General features: G+C 40.4%; 1 protein-coding gene across 1 annotated transcript in view; it reads right to left on the bottom strand.

The window, feature by feature from the left end:
* Positions 1-24,120, bottom strand: part of ARHGAP21 (Rho GTPase activating protein 21) — a 94,341-nt gene that overhangs the window by 34,503 nt on the left and 35,718 nt on the right. The window contains 4 exon segments of the mRNA XM_056132155.1: positions 231-260; positions 6,329-6,383; positions 9,388-9,466; positions 11,034-11,126. Of these exon segments, the coding sequence (XP_055988130.1) occupies positions 231-260; positions 6,329-6,383; positions 9,388-9,466; positions 11,034-11,100 (231 nt within the window). The 5' untranslated portion in view covers positions 11,101-11,126.

The following is a 24,120-nucleotide window of genomic DNA, read 5'->3' as shown; positions in this document are numbered from 1 at the left end:
ATAAACATTGTGTTTTCACAGCAGTTATACACAGGATACAAAAAAAAAAGGACACACAAAAATGAAAAATAAAGAAAACCAAATATCACAAATACATTCTGCAAAAATTAGTAAGATTAACACTAGAGAGGGGCTGTTCTATGCAAAATCAGTTTAATAGACTGACTTTTGACAAAATCCACAAGACATGACTTTAAAAAGCAAGGCAATGGCTTCTGTGCATTTCTTACCAGCGCTGTGACATCCTTTGTAAACTGTAGCTAGCAGGAAATAGGAAAACATAGTAGAAGCTGCTTACTGATATAAAGACAGAATCATGTTGTCATATTGATGCTGGAAACAGCAAGCTAAAAATACATCTATACTGATTTCTCTGGAAGGTACCAAGAGAGGTAAAGGGCAGTGAAGCAGAAAGAATAACTTCAGTATCCTTCTACGCATCTTTTCTCAGGCTTTTTTCTGCTTCTTATGTGATTTGTCTATCATTCTGGAAGGCAAAAGACATCTGCTGATGTGCATTCCTAACAGATTTCTTCTTCCATCTGGTCTACTGCCTGATAACGTGCTAGAAGGCTTCCCTTCTACAGGAGCAACACTGCTGTCTCTCGCTTCCCTGTGCTGCTCCCATCTCTGCTTCCAGATGACGAAACGAATGCCCTATTATGCATTTAAAATAGTACAACCTCCTCCTTCCCCTGTAAACGAGAGCAGAACCGTACGCTGTCAGCTGACTGCAGCTGCCTTGTACACTATGATTTGGGGAGTGGGGTGGGGGCGGCAAGAGTGACTTAAAAAAAAAAAGATTTCACTCAAAAATTGGAATTCTTTTTCAACACGATGCTTTTTTTTAAAAAAAAAAATCCTATTTTGTTAGATTACAGACGTAACTGCTAAATAGACACAAACTACCACTTGCAATTTTTTTCAAGACATTTCATAAGTGTCACAGAACATAAACTAGAATTCAATCAGGAACTAAAACCAAGTAGATCAAAGAAAACAGGCATGTTGTAATATTATTTTTTACAGGATGAATACAGTCAATCCAAAAATCTATTCTTGGTTATTCGTCCTGATCCAATGTGGATGATATTGTACAGATATTCTTCCATGAACTGAAACCTTATCTGGATGAGCAAACTCTGATTCAGTACTTGCCACTAAGTGTTTGTGTGGTTTGTTTAAGCATCACCCGTGTGGCCAGTAAGGGAGGGAAAGTCAAGCACAAGCTTCAAGACCTCCACTACCTTAACATATACTGTGAAACTAACAGGGATCTTACAGTCTTACTGCCCTTTAAACCCTTTACCTTCCTGCAAAGTTTTAAGAGGAATAGAATTTCTATTAGCAAATGTCCCAGCAAATGTCCCATTTTAAAGACAACTTCCATATTCAAAACTGGGGAAAGATATTATCTTTTAATAACAGAAGTATATGGCTTGAACTAAAAAATGCTTGACGCCCTTTTTAGGACATTTTTAAGATTACAAATAGCAATCCTAAATACAAAACAGGCTATAATTCAGGGATTTTTCCTGGATATAGGTCTGAATGGGGGTGGAGGGCACATACATACACAGGAACCATACATACACAGGAACAGCGGGTTGAATCAACAGAAGGTCTACAAGGTACAGTACTACTGTTTACTGTCAGCAGATGTACTAGAGATAAAAACAGTATGGTCCCCTAAGCACCGATCACCAGGAGTGATCCCTGAGCACAGAGCCAGGAGCAAGCCCTGAGCACTGCTGGGTGTAACCACAAACAATAACAAAACTCAGGTTCAGCAACAAAGGATTCCAGCAATGGAGCACATACCTTCTGCTTGTGTGAAGCCCTAGGCTCGATCCCTGGCAGCAGAGAACAGCTGGAAGTAGCCCTGGGCCCCTAAGCACTCCTAAGAGCTGCCCACCTCTCTTATTTTCAGGCCACATCACATACGGGAGCAATAGCACAGCAGGTAGGGCTTTTGCCTTGCATGCAGCCAACATGGCCGACCCGAGTTCGATTCCTCCGCCCCTCTTGGAGAGCCCGGCAAGCTACCGAGAGTATCTCGCCTGCACTGCAAAGCCTGGCAAGCTACCCGTGACGTGATATGCCAAACACAGTAACAACAAAGTCTCACAATGGAGACGTTACTGGGCCCGCTAGAGAAAATCGATGAACAATGGGAGGACAGTGACAGTGACAGATCACATACTCCCATAGTGGCAACTAGAACAACAGGTCCTATGGTGAGACAGAGAAAGAGCTCTGCACTAGGATGAGAGGCCACCACTGCATCTTCCTCAGTGGCGGCCCAGGGCAAGGGTGTGGTCTAGAGAAAGGGCTTTAGTCTCACAGCTGCCTGGCTCCAAACCAGTGCCACTGCTTTCCCCCAGGGAAGGCTGAAGGCAGTTTAACCTTGCCTTTGACAAAGACCAATGCTAAGAAGGCTCAAAATGCCCTGGTCAAACATTAGCAGCACTCACTCTCTGGTGCTGTCAGAACTGACCTATGTAGGTATAACTGAGTCCTCTGAGCAACATGATTAAAACACTATTTGGGGGCATCCAGTAAAAACCACGTGAGAGCTAGTCCTCTCACAATAGATGCTCTTTCTCTCTCTCTCCTCTCTCTCTCTCTCTCTCTCTCTCTCCCTCTCTCTCTCTCTCTCCCTCTCTCTGTCCTCCTTCCCCATATGACAAGTTTGAAAAATGCACTTTGTGGCACTATTTAAGAATGCTTTATGGATGAATTTTTAGAAAGGATTATGCCTTCATATTTTGCTACTTTTGACAGTTTATCCTTACTCAAATGTAACCAAGCCAATGGCCAATTAATCCAGTTGTTCACTGGCCACATTATGAGAAAATGATTCCTTCCGCTACTGCCACTTCCACTGTTGCTTTCACCAACCATACAATAGCCTGTGATGATCATTCTGAATCTGGTTCCTCCCCAAGAACTCAGAACACATGCATCCATTCTGTGAAAGAGCACCAGAGCCTTCCCTGGGGCCAGGAGAGCACCTACTCCCAATGAGGAATCTGCTTGGTCTGGAAGCACCCTCGGTGTCCCAGTCATCAGACACCAGAGCGGACTGGAGGTAAAGCCTCCTACCATAGACTCCCTACTCCTTTGCAGAATGAGGGTACTGCCAGAGAAGTCCCCATTTCTCCCAAATCTGGTAATCCCCATTGCCTCTTGCGGCGTTCTGCCTGCTCTTCTTTTTATTATTATTATTATTATTATTATTATTATTATTATTATTATTTTATTGACTCACCATGAGATAGTTATAAGCTTTCATGTTTCGGTTACAATCACACAATGATCAAACACCCATCTCTCCACCAGTGTACATTCTCCACCACCAATATCCCTGGTTATACCTCCCCCTTTCCCACCCTTCCCCTGCCTCCATGGCAGACAATATTCCTCATACTCTCTCTGTACTTTTGGGCATTATAGTTTACAATACAGACCCTGAGAAGTTATCATGTTTGGTCCTTTATCTACCTTCTGCACACATTTCCCATACCGACCGGTTCCTCAAGCCATCATTTTCTTAGTGATCCCTTCTCTATTCCAGCTGCCTTCTCCCCTTTGCTCATGATCTGCCTGCTATTCTTACACGATGCAACCCAACAACTAGCAGTTGGCCTGGGGTAATTACTGCAGAGAGCTGCACTTTCTGTGCTGAAGGGAACTGAACACTAAAGAAAGGTAATCTGTCATCAGTAAAAAGCCATTCCTAGATAAAATCACCACAACATTGTAAAACACAGGGTACACATACATGGATTTCATTAATTATATCTTCCATGTCAGTGAATGAATCAAATTATGATCATCAACTTGGGTGTTTTGTTTTTTTGGGGACCTCATATAGCTTACTACCGGTCCTGTCCTCAGGGATTTGGAGGTACTTGGGGACCATATGAAGTGCCAAAAATTAACCTGGGGTCAGCAGTGTACAAGGCAAGAGCCTTAATCGCCATACTATCTCTCCAGCCCTTGAACCAAGGGTCAAATAGTTAGAGCAAATGCCTTGAATATACAAATTTCCAGGTTCAATCCCTGGTCCTGCATGGCCTCTTAAACACTGCCAGGTGTACAGCACTGGCAGTTTCCAGCAGACTGGGGAGTCGCCCAAACAGAATAAAATCACTTGTATATAACCACAATTTTAAAATTATAATGAAAAACAAAAAAATGTTTACAGAAGATTATTTAGAATGTTTGGTAAGCTAAGTTCAAATTAATGCCTTTCAAATTAATATTACCATTTCTATCCCCTTCTCAGAGCTCCATTTTTTTTAAAAAGGTGCTTAGGGCTTATTTCTAACTCTGCACTCAGGAATCACTTGTGGTAGGACCCAGGAGGACCACATGGGATACTGGGAATTGAACCCACCTCAGACACCAAGGCAGGCACCCTACCAACTGTCCTATCTCTCAGCCCCCTCCCTATTTTTCTTAACTAAGAAAAATCCCAACTAGTCACGAAAAGTAATTTAAATACTTCAGCGGCTGTTACCATTTCTTAGAGCTCACTGTCAGCTTTCAAGTGTTAAAACATGTATACTGTTTTCTAATGCTAGACTGCAAAATCTGGGGTATTCTTTTCTATCATCAAAGTAACATTTTGTCATCTGTTTTCAGTAATATTTAAGCTTAATGGAGTTAAAGGTAAAGGTAAAGGTAAAGGCCCTCCCGTTGATCGTCGATTTGCTCGAGCGGGCCCAGTAACGTCTCCATTGGAGACTTTGTTGTTACTGTGTCTGGCATATGGAACACTCTCGGTAGCTTGCGGGGCTCTCCGAGAGGGGCGGAGGAATCGAACTCGGGTCGGCCATGTTGGCCGCTTGTAAGGCGAACACCCTACCGCTGGAGTTAAGTTTATCATAAGCCACTAACATACCATACTTTCCCTCAAATTGCACTCTCTTCACCTCTTCTTGAACTTCCCTTCTCGGTGTATAGGTAAGGGGTTGCTGCTGGTTTGGGATCATACTCAGTGCTACTCAGAACACCATACAATGCCGGGGACTGAATCAGGTGTTCTCATATGCAAAGCATGAGCTCCAATCCATTACCTGCTTGGCATGATACCTACTACTGAGGTATATCACCCACCTTTGATGTCTCACTTCTTTTTTTTTTTTTGATGTCTCACTTCTAATGTAATGAGATGAAATTGTTATCAAACTGTTAGGTGAGCTGACATACAACCTTGGCTAGGTAAGGAATATTTATTCGAAAATCAGGTTTGAGGGAATTGGCCTTCATAAAACTGTCTAATTTTTAAAACAGATTATCTTCTTGGGCATGTGTACTTGTAACCTGAGCCTTTGTAAGTTTTAGTCAAAGGACTACCTAAATTACAACACTGGGGGTGGGGTTACGGGATGGGAAACGCTTTAGAAGTCTCATTCTATGTGGCAATATTGAAAACTCACTCTGGGGGCTGGAGTGATAGCACAGCGGGTAGGACGTTTGCCTTGTACACGGCTAGTCTGGGTTCAATTCCCAGCATCCCATATGGTCCCCCGAGCACCACCAAGAGTAATTCCTGAGTGTGTGATGAGCCAGGAGTAACCCCTATGCATTGCCAGGTAGCACTGTCCTCCGATTGTTCATTGATTTGCTTGAGCAGGCACTAGTAACACCTCACAACAAATTGTGAGACTTCTTGTTACTGTTTTTGGCATATCAAATACATCACGGGTACCTTGCCAGCTCTGCCGTGCGGGCAAGATATTCTCGGTAGCTTGCCGGGCTCTTCAAGAGTGGCGAAGAAATCAAACCCAGGTCGACCGCGTGCAAGGCAAATGCCCTACCCATTATGCTATTGCTCCAGCCACATTGTCAGGTATGACCCCCCCAAAAAAAAGTAAAAAAAAAAAAAAGAAAGAAAGGGAAAGGAAAACTCACTCTGTACTCAAAAAATTGTCCTCATGCTATTTAATTACAAAAGAACTGCCAGAACCCTTCTGTGGTAAGATATAGAGAATTCTAGACTTTGCTCAATGAACCTGAGGTTTGTTGTCCTCCAGCTAGAAATCTGTTTCCTCCACTCGCCTTCATTTTTTTCTTTTTTCCTGCTATTTGGGTCACACCCGGCGATGCTCAGGGATTAGTCCTGCTCTGCACTCAGGAATTACTCCTGGGAGTGCTCTGGGGAGGATATGGGATACCGGGGATCTAACCTGGTCACCTGTGTGCAAGGCAAACACCTCCCCGCTTACTATTGCTCCAATCCTTTGCCACCATCTTTAAAGAACTTTACAGAGTTGTGATTGTAAAACAATTCATATTTGAATAATAAAAAAAACCTTACCACTTGGAGAATATCTTCATCTTTTGGCATAACACTAAGTTCCAAAGTTGTATCACTGAAATTAAATACATACACACTATTTAGAAGAGGTGGACACACAGAAGACATCAAGGAAAAATCATTAACTTGGAAGTACTTTAAAATTTATTTGTAAGTTTAAATTTTAGTCTCTAAAAATCTTTACTTTCCACGTCACAAAACATCAAAATGCAGTAACTCTGATAGACATAAGACAACTATGTACAAAGGAAGGTTCACTGACACAGGTTTGAACTGCTTAAATCAGACAAGTCTTCTTAATAATATCTTTCTTATTCAGAAATGTCAAATATTTGTTACTTTTATTAAAAGTCCTAGAACAAAGTTCATCGGCATCTAACTACATTATTTTACTTCAAGCCATAGTACAAATTCCAATTTATTTTTACCAGATATTCTCACAAATTTTCAAGTTAAAAATACACTAACTTAAAATAACCAATGAACTTTTATTAGATTTAATGTTTATGCACTACTGAACACCTTGAGTTTGAAACAGTCCCTTTTGGCCTCAGGGATCAGGAGATCAGTGCTGACTACTGCAACCGCCAAAATCACTCCTTTTTCAGGGAAAAAAAAAACATAGAATGTAACATATGTCCTTTCTTTTCTATGATTGAAATTTAGCACCATTACAGGAATAGCTAAATCTCTTGTACTATAAATTTCCTGGAGGGGGTGGGGGGAGAGAGAGACAGAGAGATAGAGGGCCAGAAAAAGAGCTCAGAGGTTAGAGTGCTCACAGGAGCCTGATTCGATCCTCTCCACTGGATGGTCCCCCAAGTACTACCAGGAGCAACCGCTCAAGCAGAGGGCAAAGAACTGCTAAGCACCACTGGGTGTGGCCAAAACAAACGAAAGCTCATAGAGAGGTTTCCCTAGGCTTAAAGAAAGTTGGAAGGGCAAATTATACTGAATGCTGTGATCTGAAATTATATTTAGAAAGGTAAGACTTGTGGCACCATCCCCAACAGGATGTCAGTAGCCAGCCTAGCAGTATCAGACGGACTTTCCAATAATACAATCAAAAGAACACAAAATCTAATGATTTACTGGCATTATCATTTTAATAGATCCAAATCTTCGCTTTCAGGTTCATAAACACTGAGAGAATAACAAACTCCCTATGACCACAGGTTCAAATCAGTTTAACTGGTAGAACATGTAGGTACTTGTATTTCAACATTTAGAGTTGGTAGAAAATACATACTGATGTTTAGATAAATTCTTCTGCAAGGATACATTTTTACATTAATACACTGCAGAATCTCAATGGCTTTGTGCTGCATTATCCATTTGCTACCAACTGCAGACAAAAGGAACACAATTTTTTAAAAGAAAATAAGATCACAAAAAAATCCCAACATTTCCGTTTTTCAATTACTTTAAATTGAAAAATGTAAGACCGTCATTCCAAAGTGTTAGGACTCTGAAGATGAAATGCACCAACAACTCAAAAAAAGAAAAAAAGAGAAAAGAAAAAATAAGTGGATTTTAAGGAAAACAAAGATTAAGTTATGGTTACTTGGAAGGATAGTAGTTTAAAAGAAAAAAATGCTAAAAATTACACTAAAATCCTCAAACATTGAGGTTGATAAAAACATATTGGTATATTTTCCATGAGCTAAATTATTGCAAAGAAAAGAAAATCTGAGTAGATCTCCCACTGTCTCCAAAGAGGGTTTACGTTCTTGGCCAAGCCTCATGTCTCCTTAACACTTTTAAGATCAAATAGGTGTCAATGACAAGAATACTAAGGATCCAACAATAGAGCCAAGATTTTAAGACTTGCTTTTTCTAGAAATCTCATCAAATATTTAAACAGTAAGGAGAATACTCTGACATCAATAAACCACAATCACATTACTTAATTGTAAAAATGACAATGTAGTAGGACATTAATGTGAACACTTTAGGTTATAAAATGAACTGCTATAAACATAGAAGATCTGAATTTTAAAGAAACACACAAAAAACTTTGGAAAGCAAAGAACTTGGATTCAGTTACATACAGGATGTATGGCTAATGTAAAGTAATAAATAATCCCAAAGTTACTCTATTTGAATCTGAGAAGACTTTCTTTAAATAGTGATGATCTAGGAAACAGACCTTGAATTAAACATAGCTTGATCTTTACGGAAATTCAATATGGCAACATTTTTTTTTTTAATGGCAACACTTTTTAACTTTTCTCTCTCACTTTTTTTGTGTTGTTGTTGTTGGCTTTTTGGGTCATACCTGGTGATGCTCAGAACTCAGGAATTACTCCTGGCTCTGCACTCAGGAACTACTCCTGGTGGTGCTTCAGGGCACCATATGGGATGCCAGGGATTGAACCTGGGATGGCCACTTGCAAGGTGGCCCTATCCACTGTACTATTGTTCTGGTCCCAATTTTTACTTCTCTATTTATTATTTAAACCATTATTTTAGGTGTGTGATAGCATGCAGAAGCAAACTGATTCTGAGGTCACATTTCATCATTCTGTAGAATACAAGCAACTAAATGATTAAAAGAAACTTTCTCATTCTCTTTATTAATTAAAATGAAGAAAACTATGTCAGATTATACACAAAGTTTTTAAAGGTATTGGAACATTATATGCTCAAAATCCAATCATGAATAACTTTGTAACTGTATCTCACAGTGATTCAATTTTTTTAAAATGATCTAAAAATAACTTTTCTCAGCAAAACATTGCAAAATAAATTCAATGTGCAATTGTATATAAATAAAATTGTATTTAAAAAATTTGTGCCTATCAGATTCTAAAGGGATTTTTAAACCCACTAAAATGATACTTGTCAAAGCAAAATCACTAAGCTGTCCTGAGGAAATTCATTCTTGACAACTCTCAAATGAATTATCCACTTTGAGGAAAAGTTTCACAACTTCAATATCATCCTAATCCCTTGCAGAAATAGAATATTGTCTTACATCAATATTTGAAAGATAGTTCTACTAACTTATATAAAGAATTCATATTGGGCCCCAAAAAGTCACATTTCAAGTATCTTACCTGTTCTGAATTAAAGCAATTACTTGGGAATAGGTCTTTCCAATAACACTTTCACCATTAACTTTTATAATTCGGTCACCTTCGAAGGAATAAAAAACACATGAGGAATTCCTTTTAAAAATTGCTTCTGCTCCTGATTTAAAACTATATTACAAACCAATGGTCATCAAATAGTATGGTATTGGCATTAGATATATAGGTCAGTGGGACAGACATGGAGCCCTCATAGGAATAAGCTCACACGTATATAGTCACTTCAACTAATTTATGATTCAAGAAAATACACACTAGGGAATAAAACAGCCTCTTTAGTAAATGGTGCTGGGGAAAAAAAATTTTAAACCACATGCAAAAGAGTGAAACTGGACCATAATCTTAGAGGATATACAAAAAATTATGGTGATCTTGGGAACTTTTTTCAATTTTTAAGAATATTTTATACCTGGGGCTGAAGTGATAGTATAGCGGGTAGGGCATTTGTCTTGCATGCGGCCGACCCGGGTTCAATTCCCAGCATCCTATATGGTCCCCCAAATAGCCAGGAATAATTCCTGAGTGCAGAGCCAGGAGTAACCCCTGTTTATCACTGGGTGTGACTCAAAAAGCAAAAAAAAAAAAAAAAAAAAAAAGAATGTTTTATACCAAAAAGAAAAGCAACAAAACACAAAAATAAACAAGTGGAACAATGATCATGATAAAAATTTTCCATATAGCCTAGGAAAACATTTTGGAAAAAAGAAAAAAGTGACATGATTAGGGCCAAAGAGACAGTACAGCAGGCCTTGCATATAGCTGACCCAAGTTTGATCGCTGGCACCCCATAAGGTCCCCTGAACCCTGCACGAAGTGACCCCTAAGTTCAGAGTCTGAAGTAAGGCTTGGGCATCACTGGATGTGGCCCCAAAACAAAAAATAGAAAAAGTCAAGTGGCAACCTATTAAATGAGAGAAAGTATATGTAAATCATGTGTCTGGTACTTAAAATATGTAAATAACTCATACAACTCAACAGTAAGAATAAGAGGGGTTGGAGAGATAGCTCAAAGCAAGCTCTGAGTGCAGGCCCAGTTCAATACCCAGCACTGCATGGTTCATTTTAGCATCCTGGGAATAACCCTTGAGCACTGCCAGCTATTTTTTAACACCATGCCAAAAAGTCAACAATAAAAAGTAAAGCAAAAACTGGCAAGAATTCTAAATAAGATTTTTTTCCCAAAGAAGATATACAGATGGCCCACAGGTACAAGAAAACATGCTAAATATCATTAAAAGCCACAATAAAGAAGCAACAACTGGTGGCAGTTCAGGCAGTAAGAAGTCAGACTTATAAGAATATTGCAATTGTGTCAACCAAAAATCAAACTTGTGTTTGGTAAATACTGCATATCATTTTATAAAGTACAGTGAATGCTGCACAGAAAATTCCAAAGGAACTTATTTTTCCTAATCTATTCAGTTATTACTTTTGAAGTTATGTGAATTAAAATTAAAAGCACTCACAATTTATTCATTTTTAAAAAATTTGTGCTCAAACCGATCAATTGGGATATCAAGAAACATAAAACTATGTAGGAAATTAAGTAGGAAGCAGAGAGAATAAAAAATAAATGGAAAGCTACCGTGTAAGAAAAAATAATGAGAACTTACCTGTGCACAATCCGGCTTCAAATGCAGGGCCACCTTCTTTCACCTGTTTAACAAATATGGTGTCCATTGGTTCCAAACGGTTTCTTTGTTTCCCTGAGGAAGAGAAAACATTCCAGACATGATTTACGTTAATCACATTTTATTAAAATACCAAAAAATAAAATATACTCAAGACAAGCAAAAATTGGTTAATGAAGTGTTGTACACATATCCTGAACTTTGGGTTCAAAATTGTAATTAATGAAATGGGTTTTCATTAATTCAAACAATCATCTTGTTTTTCCAGTAGTTTTACTGCCACCACTACAATAAGTAATGATTTCCGTTTAATGGAGTATGCAAACTGCTAAGAGTATTTCAGAACTAACTTTCACTGCAAATATCTGCCACTGAATAAAACAGGAAACTCAGGTTCTGAGAGAGAAAATAAATTCTCCAACATCGTACAGCAGGGTGACACGGGCAGCACTCCTTCTGCTTTTCAACACTGCTCTGTGGCAAACAGGAAGACACAGATCCTCTCTCCCATGGATTCTGGTTCAAAAAAGACATAACACAGAACAACACCATAGTACAAAAAACAGAGAAATGACAACACAGCCATGGCCAGGAGGAATGTATGAGTGACCCATAAGTTCATGACTTTATAATCTATGCATTAAAATCTAGGGTGTTGGATAAAAATAAAGGTTTCTGGTTTCAATCTTCTTTGTGAACAAGTTCCCAAGTGATACTCTATATACCAAGAGTTGAGAACAGCAAACCATTTCAATAAAAGAGAATTCAAGGGAAGGTGATGGATGATAGGACAGTCAAGACAAAATATACCATCAACTGTTATGGGCAGTGTGTGCAGAGGCTGGACAAAAATGAGATAGCAATTTGCAAAGGGTGGTCCCCAGGTTAACCAGAAACATCAAGATGGCCTGGGGAGGTATCAGAAGTAGGAAATGTGGATCTCACCTCACATCCACAGAATTGGAAACTGTGGTTATGGGAGGCACCTTTCAGCAGTGAACCTTTGAAGCAGAAGCTCCAGTCCCTGAACAGACCTGAAGAATAAGGCACAGACATGCGTGGAGCAAGAGGATTCTTGCTGCAGTACATGCTGGACAGGAAACAGGTATCAAATATAAGGAATTTATAATCGCTGCCACAAAAAACTGAAATTTTAATCCCGTAGGTATTACAAAGGTGGCTCAAAAGAAATTTCTTCATAAAGGACTATTTACCATTCGCATCCCTTATGTATTGGGGTTTACAGAAAAAAATGCTCCAAAGCAACAGGCTAGAGGGAAATCACTAGTGTTTTTTTTTCCTTTTTGGGTCACACCCAGCAATGCACAGGGGCTACTCCTGGCTCTGCACTCAGGAATTACTCCTGGCAGTACTCCTGGCAGTGCTCAGGGGACCATATGGGATGCTGGGAATTGAACCTGGGTTGGCTGCATGCAAGGCAAATGCCCTACCTGTGCTATTGCTCTGGCCCGGAAATCACTAGTTTTAAAGGTCAATAGATATGGAACCAAATCCTTGCTTTGCCATTTGATAGTCCAGTTGTAATTAAGAAAGCTTAATTAAATGATTTTACTTTGAGTAATTCATTCACTTTTCTTCTGTACTATAGAGATCATTATTCTATATTTGTAAGCTCTTGAAGACTTAATGAGATCATGTGAAAGCATTCAGCACAGCATGTAATTGGAATTATTATTCCTTGGTAAATGTTTCCACTCTTCACAGTGCTTAAATTAAATAAGGGGTAGTCTCACATTTGTAAGTTTTTAAAAAGAGTAATAAAAACTTACTTGCAAACATATTTATTATTATATTTCTATAATTATATCTGCCACTTCATTTTCAAATGATTTGGAGGGAAAAGTTTTTCCAGACATATCTATGACCAGAGAAATACAACTAAATGGCAACATGTTAACTGATGAATTAGGATGGACATGTGCTTACTATATCTTTAAAATTCTAACAAAAATTCGAAGGTTTAATTAAACTTTGTATCTAAAGCTGAGAGCTTTATTTATCTTCATGGAATTTATCACTCACTACATCAAATTACATTACTTGCTTCCATGTTGGTTGCTAAGGCTTTCCCAATGAAAACAGCAACAGGAATTTTGTCATATTTACTTATATCAGTAACAGAACAATGCCAGGCAGAAATGGGCATTCTAATTATCTGATTCATTTATCTGCTCTTTATTGCGATGAATTCTCATAAGAAGTTCACAAATTTATAGTGATAATACTAATGCCATAACACTGAATTCAATAAGGCTAAACTGGGATTTGAATCCAGGTCCAAATTCAAAAAAGGTGTTTCATGGTGCTTCAAGAGTAAGAAACTATTTATTCATTTGACCAGTTAGTTTACAAATAGATTGTATGCTTAATTAATTTCAAAGGATAGTGATTTAAAAGAAAGAAAGCTTCTTTTAAATGGAAGTCAGTTAAAGGCATAGGCTTACCTCAAATTAAGGTAATAATTAGGCTAAACCCCTCTGCAGTCAACTCAACAGATGGTATTAGAGGAAAGTCATTAATTTTTTCTTGGCTACAGATTAGTGCTATTAATAAATTTTGAATAAAAGCACAGAGATTGGAGAGACAGGATAGAAGGTAAGGTGCTTGCCTTGCATGCAGTGACCCAGGTTCAATCCCTGGCATTTTACATGGTCCCCTGAGCACTGCCAGGATTGATTCCTGAGTGCAGAGCCAGGAACATTACCCCTGAGAATTGCTAGGTGTGGCCTCAAAACCAATAAAATAAAACAAAAGACACACTAACTGTAAATGACCACTAAGTGGTTTTGCAAAATAATTAGAAGGGTAGCAAGACAGTGATTTGCATGCATACAGAACAGATGTGGTCCAAAATAATTAATTTCTACGAAGAAAATACTAACATTGAAAAGACTGTCTTTATAAACTGAGATATTTGGTCACTAACAAACCTTTACTACAGTATGCCTAGAAACATATGAAGTTGGACCAGTGTAATAGCAAGCACTATTACATCTGCCAAGAGTACTTGTGGTTCTTTTTTATGAGGGGCTTCTCCCCAACTGTGCCAGGGTGGGGGACACCAGAGCAACACCGGTGGTGTGGGGGAGCCTGAAGTCAAACCTGGGGTCCTGTGAAGGCCAGGCACGTGTGCTAGCTTTTATCTCCTTGTCCCTCAAATTTTTAAATCGTGTTCACTTTCCTGAGTGTAATTTCTTCAAAGTTCTAACTTGTTGGTACTATGAATTATCGAATTTCTAGGGGACAAGAGAAATTTTCATGGTAGCTTCTTCATTATTTTTTTCAATAAAAAGATTTTATTAAAGTGTCATAAGGCCCTCCCGTTGATCGTCGATTTGCTCGAGCGGGCCCAGTAACGTCTCCATTGGAGACTTTGTTGTTACTGTGTCTGGCATATTGAATACTCTCGGTAGCTTGCCGGGCTCTCCGAGAGGGGCGGAGAATAATTTAGGCTAATCCTAATCCATGTTCTAGGTTTACAGAGCTACCGAACGGCCAGTTTCCTTACTGACACTACCTGGGAGACCTTCCTAAAGGGGTATTAAAGCAACCTAACTTCTCACATATTGCTATTCGCATCTCTCTTCAGACCTACAAGTAGTAGCTTTGTTTTATATTTTCTCATAATAACCTTAAAAGATGGTTATTAACATTAATTCACATTTTACAGTTGAGGTAGCACTGCGGGTAGGGTGTTTGCCTTGCATGCGGCCAACTCAGGTTTGATTCCTCCATCCCTCTCAGAGAGCCTGGCATGCTACTGAGAGTATCCTGCCCACACGGCAGAGCCTGGCAAACTCCCCATGGCATATTTGATATGCCAAAAACAGTAACAAGTCTCACAATGTAGACGTTACTGGTGCCCGCTCAAGCAAATCGAGGTCAGTGCTACAGACTCAGTACAACAGTGTATAGTGCTGCATGCATTTCTGCCATGTGTTTTGGGGCCTCCAGGGTATATTCCCATAAGTGGTATTGTTAGGTCATAAGGAAGTTCAATTACTAGTTTTTTGAGGGATGCCCATATTGTTGTCCAAAAAGGCTGGACCAATGGGCATTCCCATTCCCTCTGGTCTTGGTCTGCTACTTCAGCTAAATAACAATGGAGAGTCCCTTTCTCCCCACAGCCATGCCAGCATTGGTTGCTCTTGTTCTTTTTGATACATGCCAGTTTCTGTGGTGTGAGATAATATCTCATTGTTGTTTTGATTTGCATCTCACTGATTAGTAATATAGAGCATTTTTCTTTTGGCCATTTGTATTTCTTCTCTGAGAAAGCTTCTGTGCATTTTTTCTTTCCATTTTTGATGGTGTTGGATGTTTTATTCTTATAAAGTTCTACCAGTGCCTTCTATATTTTGGATATTAACCCCTTATCAGATGGGCATTGGGCAAATATTCTCTCCTACCAACTTGGCATTTTGGGGCCACACCCAGTGGTTGTTCAGGAGCCAATTCCAACTTGGTGCTAGGGGGCAAAGGATGGTACAAGGGACCTCCTCAGCCCCCATAAGATATTTTTAAAGCAAATCCCAGATGCATGTCAAGCATTCAAGATAAACTATATTAGTGTCCAATCATCAACAAATGAGACTTAACTTTTTTTTAAAAGGCAGAACAACAGCAACAAAAAAGTCCCCACAAACCCCCTCCCATGATTCTCTACAGTGTTCAGTATTATGCTTATTGTAGCAGATAAGAGAAAATATAGGATAAACATGCAGCAGAGAACCAAATGCAGCAGGGAGTGGTGTATACATTTCATATCTTGGAGTCCCAGGTTCCATCCCCGACACCACATCAGGGGAATCCCAGAGTCAGGAATCGCCCCTAAGTATTGCCAGGTGTGGTCCCCCCAAAAAAAAATAACTAACAAGAAAACCTTCACTCAATCCTATACTCATCTTCTTGTATACCAACTTAATGTTTTAATAGGCAGGACTTAGACATGGTGGCAGAAAAATTCTATCATCAATAAGGAAGGTTTCAGACATAAAATTACAACATAACTCTAAATTAAACTCCCCATTCCCAATGCATTCAAATTCAATGAGCCTGATATGCAAGAGAACATGAACCAATTGAAAATTTCATTAAGTATCTTATTGCCAACTAATTCAAATAATAGTCTCAGAAAGTGCCAACAGTTCAACTTCACAGAGACAACTTTGAAATAAGTTTCAGAAACAAATCACCATGCTACAAGTGAGCTATACAATTTCCCTCCACAAAAAAAAAAAAAAAAAAAAAACAATGCTGCCACTGTAAAATAATGAGTATAGTACCACTAGGTGTCAGATGTGAGCCACTATTTTTAGCAGTATAAAACTATCAAGACAAGACTAGGGGAGGGTGTTATTCATTCAATAAATATTCACTGAGTTCTCACAATTTGCCAGGAGCTCATTGTTCAACAAGGAATAAAATAGTCCTGGATCTAACCTCTGAGTATTCGAACTTTATGCAGCATCATTTTTTTTCTTGGTCTAAAGTTTCTGGAGCTTACTTACCAACCATGAATCATACATCTAGACTCAGATCCCTGTTACTCTTGTATTAGATTTTAAACATCTCTTCAAATCCAGGGGTGGGGGGGGGGGGGATTACAAAGCTACAATCACAAGCAACTAACTTTCCATCCGCAACCTCCCATCAACTCAAGCCCCTCAATCTATTAAACTTGTTACTTGATTTTATCAAGCATCTCCGGTCCCCTTAGCACACTATAATTCTTTTTTTTTTTCTTTTTGGGTCACATCCAGCAATGCACAGGGGTTACTCCTGGCTCTGCCCTCAGGAATTACTCCTGGTGGTGCTCAGGGGACTATATGGGATGTTGAGAATTGAACAAGGGTCAGTTGCGTGCAAGGCAAACGCCCTACCTGCTGTACTATGGCTCCAACCCCACGCTATAATTCTTTAAGATGGTTTGTTTCCCTCTAGAAATCATTTTCGTATGAAGATTACCAGTGAATTAATATGGTAACCAAACTTCCCCAGCAACCTCAACATCCTTTCACCCTTGTCCTTGGAAAGCATTCAACTTGCCAACTCCAACTACAGCAAAACCCAACGTTGGCCTGGCACTGCTCTGGTCTTGGTCTGCTACTTCAGCTAAATAAAACAGCATACACCAGACCCCATGCTGGGCTGTTTCATTCGGACATCCTGGAGTGGGATGGGTGAAGTCCATCCCCACCCCAAGTAGCCAGCCCTGGCAGGTTAAAGCCTCCAGAACTCAACCGCCACCATGCTCACAGCTGTTCTCCGAATGCTGGGCCTAGCTTCACTTATGAGTGAACCTATTCCTGGACGGCGACATCTCATACCTCACACCACCACTAATATTCCATGAGTAGTGCACCACAATTGATGGGTTTAAAGTATAAAGCAACCAATCTTAGAGAGAAATATATTTGTGTACACACACACACACACACACACACACACACACACATAAACCTCAACCTTTAACAACATGCGATTAATCTCTAATAGGGGGGCTTAATGGCTCCTAGGTGAAATACAACAATCTTCACACACTTTCCTCTAAGGAAGCTTTTTGGGATCATTTTCAGCAGTATATTCATAACAAACAATACAAAATAAATTATTTTTGCTCTGCTTTGTGGTAGGAGTTGGAGTTCGGGATGGAAACATGTGAAATATGATTGTGGGAAGGTATAATGGTGGTGGGACTGGTGTTCAAATATTAAATGTAATCAAATATTGTGAACTACTTTATAAAAATAAAATAATTAAAATAAATAAAATGGAATTAACCTTTGATTTATAGCCTCAAAGTTCAGCTAAATGCTTGATAATGCTCACTAGACTATTTCAAGTTCCATTCCCTCAAGGAGGTCATTTCAAGTTTCTAAAACCTGGAACTTGCCATTTTGTCCTGAGTTCCAAATAGTTTGGAGACTCATCTGTTACTTGCTTCATCTCCACTGCAGAATCCTCATTTTACAATCTGTGCCCATCCATCCCTATACGCTTCTGTCCTGACTCAGGTATCAGTATTAAGGAAGGTTTAGCTGCTGGTCTTCACAGCACCTGGCTCCGCTAATTGTATCTTCTCAAACTTAAATTTTCTTCTCTCTATTCTTCCTGCCAGATTTCTCACTTAGAAGTTTCCCAAACATGAAAGAACAACCAACTTTCTTTTGATTCTTCCACAGAGTTACCAAATCTTATTCTCAACCCTTTCATTATTTCATGCCTCTTACCTCTAATTCAAGGCTTCTTAAATGAGGAGTGACAAATACCTTGGAGGGTGCAGTCCCCTCCCCCCTTTTCCCACCCCCCCACACCTCTTAGTGTCTCATGTTCTAATTTATGTTCCAGCTCACTAGGCCTTGCCTTCCTCCTCCCTGCCCAATGTACTACTGAAAGTGTGTCTAAAGAATTCTACCAGTTTTTAAAGAAACTTTGGTTCATCTACACAATGGAATACTATGCAGCTGTCAGGAGGGATAAGTCATGAACTTGGCTTATAAATGGATAGACATGGAGAGTATCATGCTAAGTGAAATGAGTCAGAAAGAGAGGGGCAGACATAGAAGAACTGCACTCATCTGTGGAGTATAAAATAACATAAATGAGGCCAACTATGGAGTAATCTATCTGTCCCATGTATCTACTATCCTTAGTGGACAGACAGATTACTCCATAGCTGGAAGCCTGCCTCATGAGCAGAGGGGAGAAGGCAGCTGGAAAAGAAAAGGGATCGATAAGAAAAAGATGGCTGGAGGAATCGGTCGGGATGGGAGATGTGTGCAGAAAGTGGATAAAGGATCAAACATGATAACCTCTCGGGGTCTGTATTGCAAACCATAGTGCCCCAAAGTAGAGAGAGACTATGGGGAATCATGTCTGCCATGGAGGCAGGGGGAGAGTGGGAAAGGGGTGGTTTACCGGGGATATTGGTGGTGGGGAATGTGCACTGGTGGAGGGATGGGTGTTTGATCATTGTGTGATTGTAACCCAAACGTGAAAGCTTGTAACTATCTCACAGTGATTCTATAAAATTTTTAGAAAGTAAAAAAGAAAGAAAGAGAGAGAGAGAGAGAAAGAAAGAAAGAAAGAAAGAAAGAAAGAAAGAAAGAAAGAAAGAATTCTACCAGTTTATTTGGTCTGGGGGCCAAGCTTCTCTATGACAAATGAGTTAGTCACACCCCCTTTTTAGCATCACCACCTTTTGAATTCTCATCCACTGCTGGGGGGAATGCTGCCTGGTTCCACCCCAATGGAAAACAGTATGGAGGATTCCTGGAAAGCTTAAGAATAGAGCTGGATGCAACCCAGCAATTCCACTTCTTGTGATCTATCCCACCCAGCCAAGTCCACTTCTTGTTAATCCACTTCCAGGCAACAAAAGCATTCATTCAAAAGGACATATGTACACTATTATTCACTGCAACTCTCAGCATGGTAGCTAAGATATGGAACCAAACGAGGTGCTCAAAAACTGATGAGTGGATAATAAAAATGTGGCATGGAACTAGAGGATGTCATGTAAAGTGAAGTGAGTTGGAAGGACAGATACTGGCTGATCTCACTCATCTGTGGTATACAGGAAAGTAACAGAAGGAAGGAATGAAAGGTATCAAAAGCCCATGTTATCCCTGATCCTAGACTGCAGGAAGTGAAGAAAAGGAAAGAAATTGAAGGGAAAGAAAGGAGAGATGGATGGGGGGAACAGGAGCAGGGGCAGGGACTGTGGGCATACTGGTGGCGTAGACGTGTGATATATGTGTATCTCTAAACTACTGAGTCAATTGTATTGTATTGTATGCAGGAGATCCGAACCATAATAACCAAACTTTAAAAAGTGCCTGTCAAGGATGCAGTCTGGGGAGTAGGGGGAACCTGGTGACACTGGTGAAGGAAAGCTGGCACTTGGGCATGGGACTGGTGTTGGAACACTGTATGCCTGAAATTCAACTATGAATAACTAGGTCAAGCCTTAATCATAAAAAAAAGGAATGAATTAAAATATGTAAAAATAAAATAATCACCTTTTAATTAGTATTACGTCTTGTTACCTCATACCTCTCACAGGATTTTATACTGATTTCCTATCTGATTCTCTTTCTGATTTTCATCTCTTATATGTTACCCTTTTGGGAATGCTCTCTTGATTCTAAACTCTTCCTTCTGTTTATGGTTTCATACCAGGACTTGACCATAACAGAGATTACCAATGAGTTCCCAATCTATTTTCAATATCCACTTCTCCCCATGAGCTATACACTCAAATTTTCAACAAAGCACTGAAAATCCTACAGTCACCAGAAATGCAAGTCACCAAGCTAAGCTCATTGCCCTGGAGAAGAAGGTGAACATGCTCCCTCTCTAGCACCCTCAGCTCCTGGCAGCTCCATTCACCCACCCACCCATCCGTTCAGGTTGGGAAATCTAAGTAGAGGCCCCTCCACAAGCCATCTGTAACCAACCCCAGGTTCTACAGCCCCGTCTGGGCAAAAATACCTTCTGAATTGCTTTCTAATCTGTCCTGGAGCTGTAGTTTTCCTTCTTCCTGATGAAGTCCTAGTCATCTGTCAACAGCACAGAGGATGCTCAACCTAAGAACTTCCCAGGCAATGAGATCATCCTGTATCTTCATCATTGCACAACTGTCCATCTGTCTATATGGATGCTATGAAATACATTTACTAGAATAAAGTCTATAATTACTAGAGTAAATAAAGATTAATACATGTATGCATATCTGGTTAAGATACATGAAAAAAATGTGAATACATGCAGAAACTATTCTGGGTTTTAAGAAGAATAATAAAGATTCTGCTTACATTCCATTTGAGACAGAAAAATGTTTGAAAAGAAATAAGCAATATGAGGGACTGGAGAGAGCACTGGGGCTAAAGTGCTTGCCTTATAGGCGGCCAACTGTGATCTGACACCAGTAGCGATGTGGTCTCCTGAGCACTGTCAGGAGAGATCCCCTGAGAGCACAGAGCCAGGAATAGCCCCTGAGCACAGAAGAGTGGGAGGAAGGGAGAGAGGGAGGGAGGAAGGGAAAGGGAGGTGGAGGGCAGCAAGTGATTGCAGGAAAGAGAGTGAAGAGCAGGAGGTGAAAGATTAGAAGCAGGAGGACAAGGCCACTCTCACAGGTGACTTCAGAACAGCTCTCTGAAGGAAGTGAGGTCAGAGGCCATGGAGCTCCTTCCCAGCAATTAGTCTGCCAGTGACTCAACAAATGTTTGCTAAGTGGAGGAAGAAAAAACAGGAAATGTATTTCTAGAGTTAATGTATTTAGCATTCATGTGCAAATATTTTTATTCTGGTTTGATGCCAAAGATGAAAAGGTTATTTGTTAAAACATCAGCGGGGACCCTAACTGCTACAATTCCATTTTTTATTAGCTGGAACCCAAACTATGAGGGAGCAGATGGAGTGAGACCCCACCCCCCCAACTCTCCAGTGAAGTGCTGTCTGCAAAATCAGGTGTGCAGTGAGGGAACAGTGGGAAACAGGCAGCCTGGGCTCCTTTAAAGAGAGAGAAGCTAGGGGTGGGGGGTCGGGGGGAGGACATGTTCCTGCACTGTCCTTTGCAGACCCAATGTTCAGGATCTCCAACAAGTCCTCTGAAATCTTAGACTGCTTCTTGGCGGGCTTAGAACACTCAAGAGATTCTTTCTTTAAAAATTCCATTATAGAGATGCAGATCAAAACAACAATGAGATATCATTTCACACCACAGAGACTGGCCCACATCCAAAAGAACAAAAGCAACCGGTGCTGGCGTGGATGTGGCGAGAAGGGGACCCTCCTTCACTGCTGGTGGAAATGCCAACTGGTTCAACCCTTTTGGAAAACAGTATGGATGATTCCCAAAAAATTAGAAATTGAGCTCCCATTTGACCCAGCAATACCACTCCTGGGAATATATCCCAGAGAGGCAAAAAAGTATAATCGAAGTGATGTCTGCACTTGTTTGTTCATTGCAGCACTGTTTACAATAGCTAGAATCTGAAAAAAACCTGAGTGCCTGGGAACAGATGACTGGTAAAAGAAATGGTACATTTACACAATGGAGTACTATGTAGCGGTTAGAAAAGACGAAGTCATGAAATGTACATACAAGTGGTACTACATGGAAAGTACCATGTTAAGCGAAATGAGTCAGAAAGACCGGGATAGACACAGAAAGATTGCATTCATCTGGGGAACATAAAGTAACAAAATAGGAGACTAACACCCAAGAGTGGCCGAGATTAGCACCAGGAATTTTGCTCCATGACTTGAAGGCCAGCCACACGTGCTGGGGGAAAGGGAAGCTCAGATAGAGAAGGGAGCACCAAATAAAGGGTGTTGGGAGGATCCTCCCAGGATGGGAGAAGCATGCTGAAAGTAGACTATAGACCAAACATAATTTCCACTCAATGCCTCTCTTGCAAACCACAGGACCCAAAAGGAAAGAGAGGGAACAAAAGGGAATGCCCTGCCACAGAGGCAGGGTGGGATGGGGGGGATGGGAGGTAGGAGGGATACTGGGAACCGTGATGGGGGAAAATGGGCACTGGTGGAGGGATGGGTACTTGATCATTGTATAACTGAAACCTAAACACAAAAATTTGTAAGTCTATAACTGTATCTCATGGTATTTCACTAATAAAAAATAAATAAATAAATAAAATAAAAATCCCATTATAGGGGCTGGAGTGATAGCACAGCAGGTAGGGCGTTTGCCTTGCACGCTGCCGACCCTGGTTTGATTCCCAGCATCCCATATGGTCCTCTGAGCACCGCCAGGAGTGTTCCTGAGTGCAGAGCCAGGAGTAACTCCTGAGCATCGCTGGTTATGACCCAAAAAGCAAAAAGCAAAAAATAAAAAAAAAAGAAAAAGAAAAAGAAAAAGAAAAGTCCCATTATATTTACTGGTCTGCTAAACTAACTTGAGGCACTGCGTGTTTCAAATTCTTAAACTCAGTTCCTATAAACAGGATGGCTGATACGCCTGCCTACTGGAAGTCGGAATCTCTTTCCTTTGGTTATGGTTTCTCTAGACATTTAAGGAGAAGTTAGGGTTTGGGAGTGAGGGACAACGCTGGTGATGCTCAGCCCAAGCTTCTAAATCCCCAGGTCACCCCAGCGGATCCAGGCAGTCACCAAGCCACTGCCTGGGAGTGCTCTGGAGGGCAGGAGACTCCCCAATATGGGCCATGGAGCCGAGTGCATGTAGGCACGCTCTCCTGTCTTCTGAGCTATCCCCGTCACCCCTTCTTTTACAAAGAGGATGCTCAATTTCCGACGAAGTCCAGGACTGCCATGTTTTTGTCATTGCTGTCCTAGATGACACACTTGTGAAGGACACCTCTGAAATCCAAAGTCAGTGGTGCTTTGTGTCGAAGGGGCTGATGGAGAAAAGGTCAGAAGAACCCACAGTTTTCTTCCAGGACAGCAGAAGTATAGGCACTCACAGGCTACATTCCGCCACTTTATAATAATCAGGTATTTTGTAATAAAGGTAAGAGTGAAAAACATGTCATCAAAAAGATCTGGGCTACTACTAAGTCTTCAGTACTGATCAGACAGTGGGAAGTCAACAATTAAAGCTCATCCTGAGGGGCTGAGGATATGGCTCAAGAAGGAATGGACATGTAGGGCTCCAAGTGTAACCCCCAAGCCCACATGCATCCCACTCCCTGACACTATCAGGTGTGGTCCTAATAAAGAGTCAGACCTTCATGGCTGAAAATCACTAGGAGTGACCCTGGTCACTGCTAGGGTATGACCTCTTAAAACAAAGGGTGACCTTTAATGATCTCTGTACTTAAAGTAATACATAATTTCTTTTTGATAATCATAATGAATACTCTGGCTATGTCAGAATATCTGCCTTTGCATATCTAATGAATAATCTTTGAAGAGACATATAATTACTCTTCTTCCCTCCCCCCCATCTTGATTTCCTCCTATCACATCTTCATTTCTGTCCCCTGCTCCCAGGAACAGGTAAATCAGAGAATAGAAAGTCTCACTTGCTCACCACCTAGCATAAATAATCCCTTTGGAGACA

Source organism: Sorex fumeus, unplaced genomic scaffold (assembly GCF_029834395.1).
Source record: "Sorex fumeus unplaced genomic scaffold, SorFum_2.1 ptg000007l, whole genome shotgun sequence".
Lineage (NCBI taxonomy): Eukaryota > Metazoa > Chordata > Mammalia > Eulipotyphla > Soricidae > Sorex > Sorex fumeus.
Note: the sequence above shows the minus strand (reverse complement) of the source record. Positions and strands in the feature narration are given on the sequence as shown.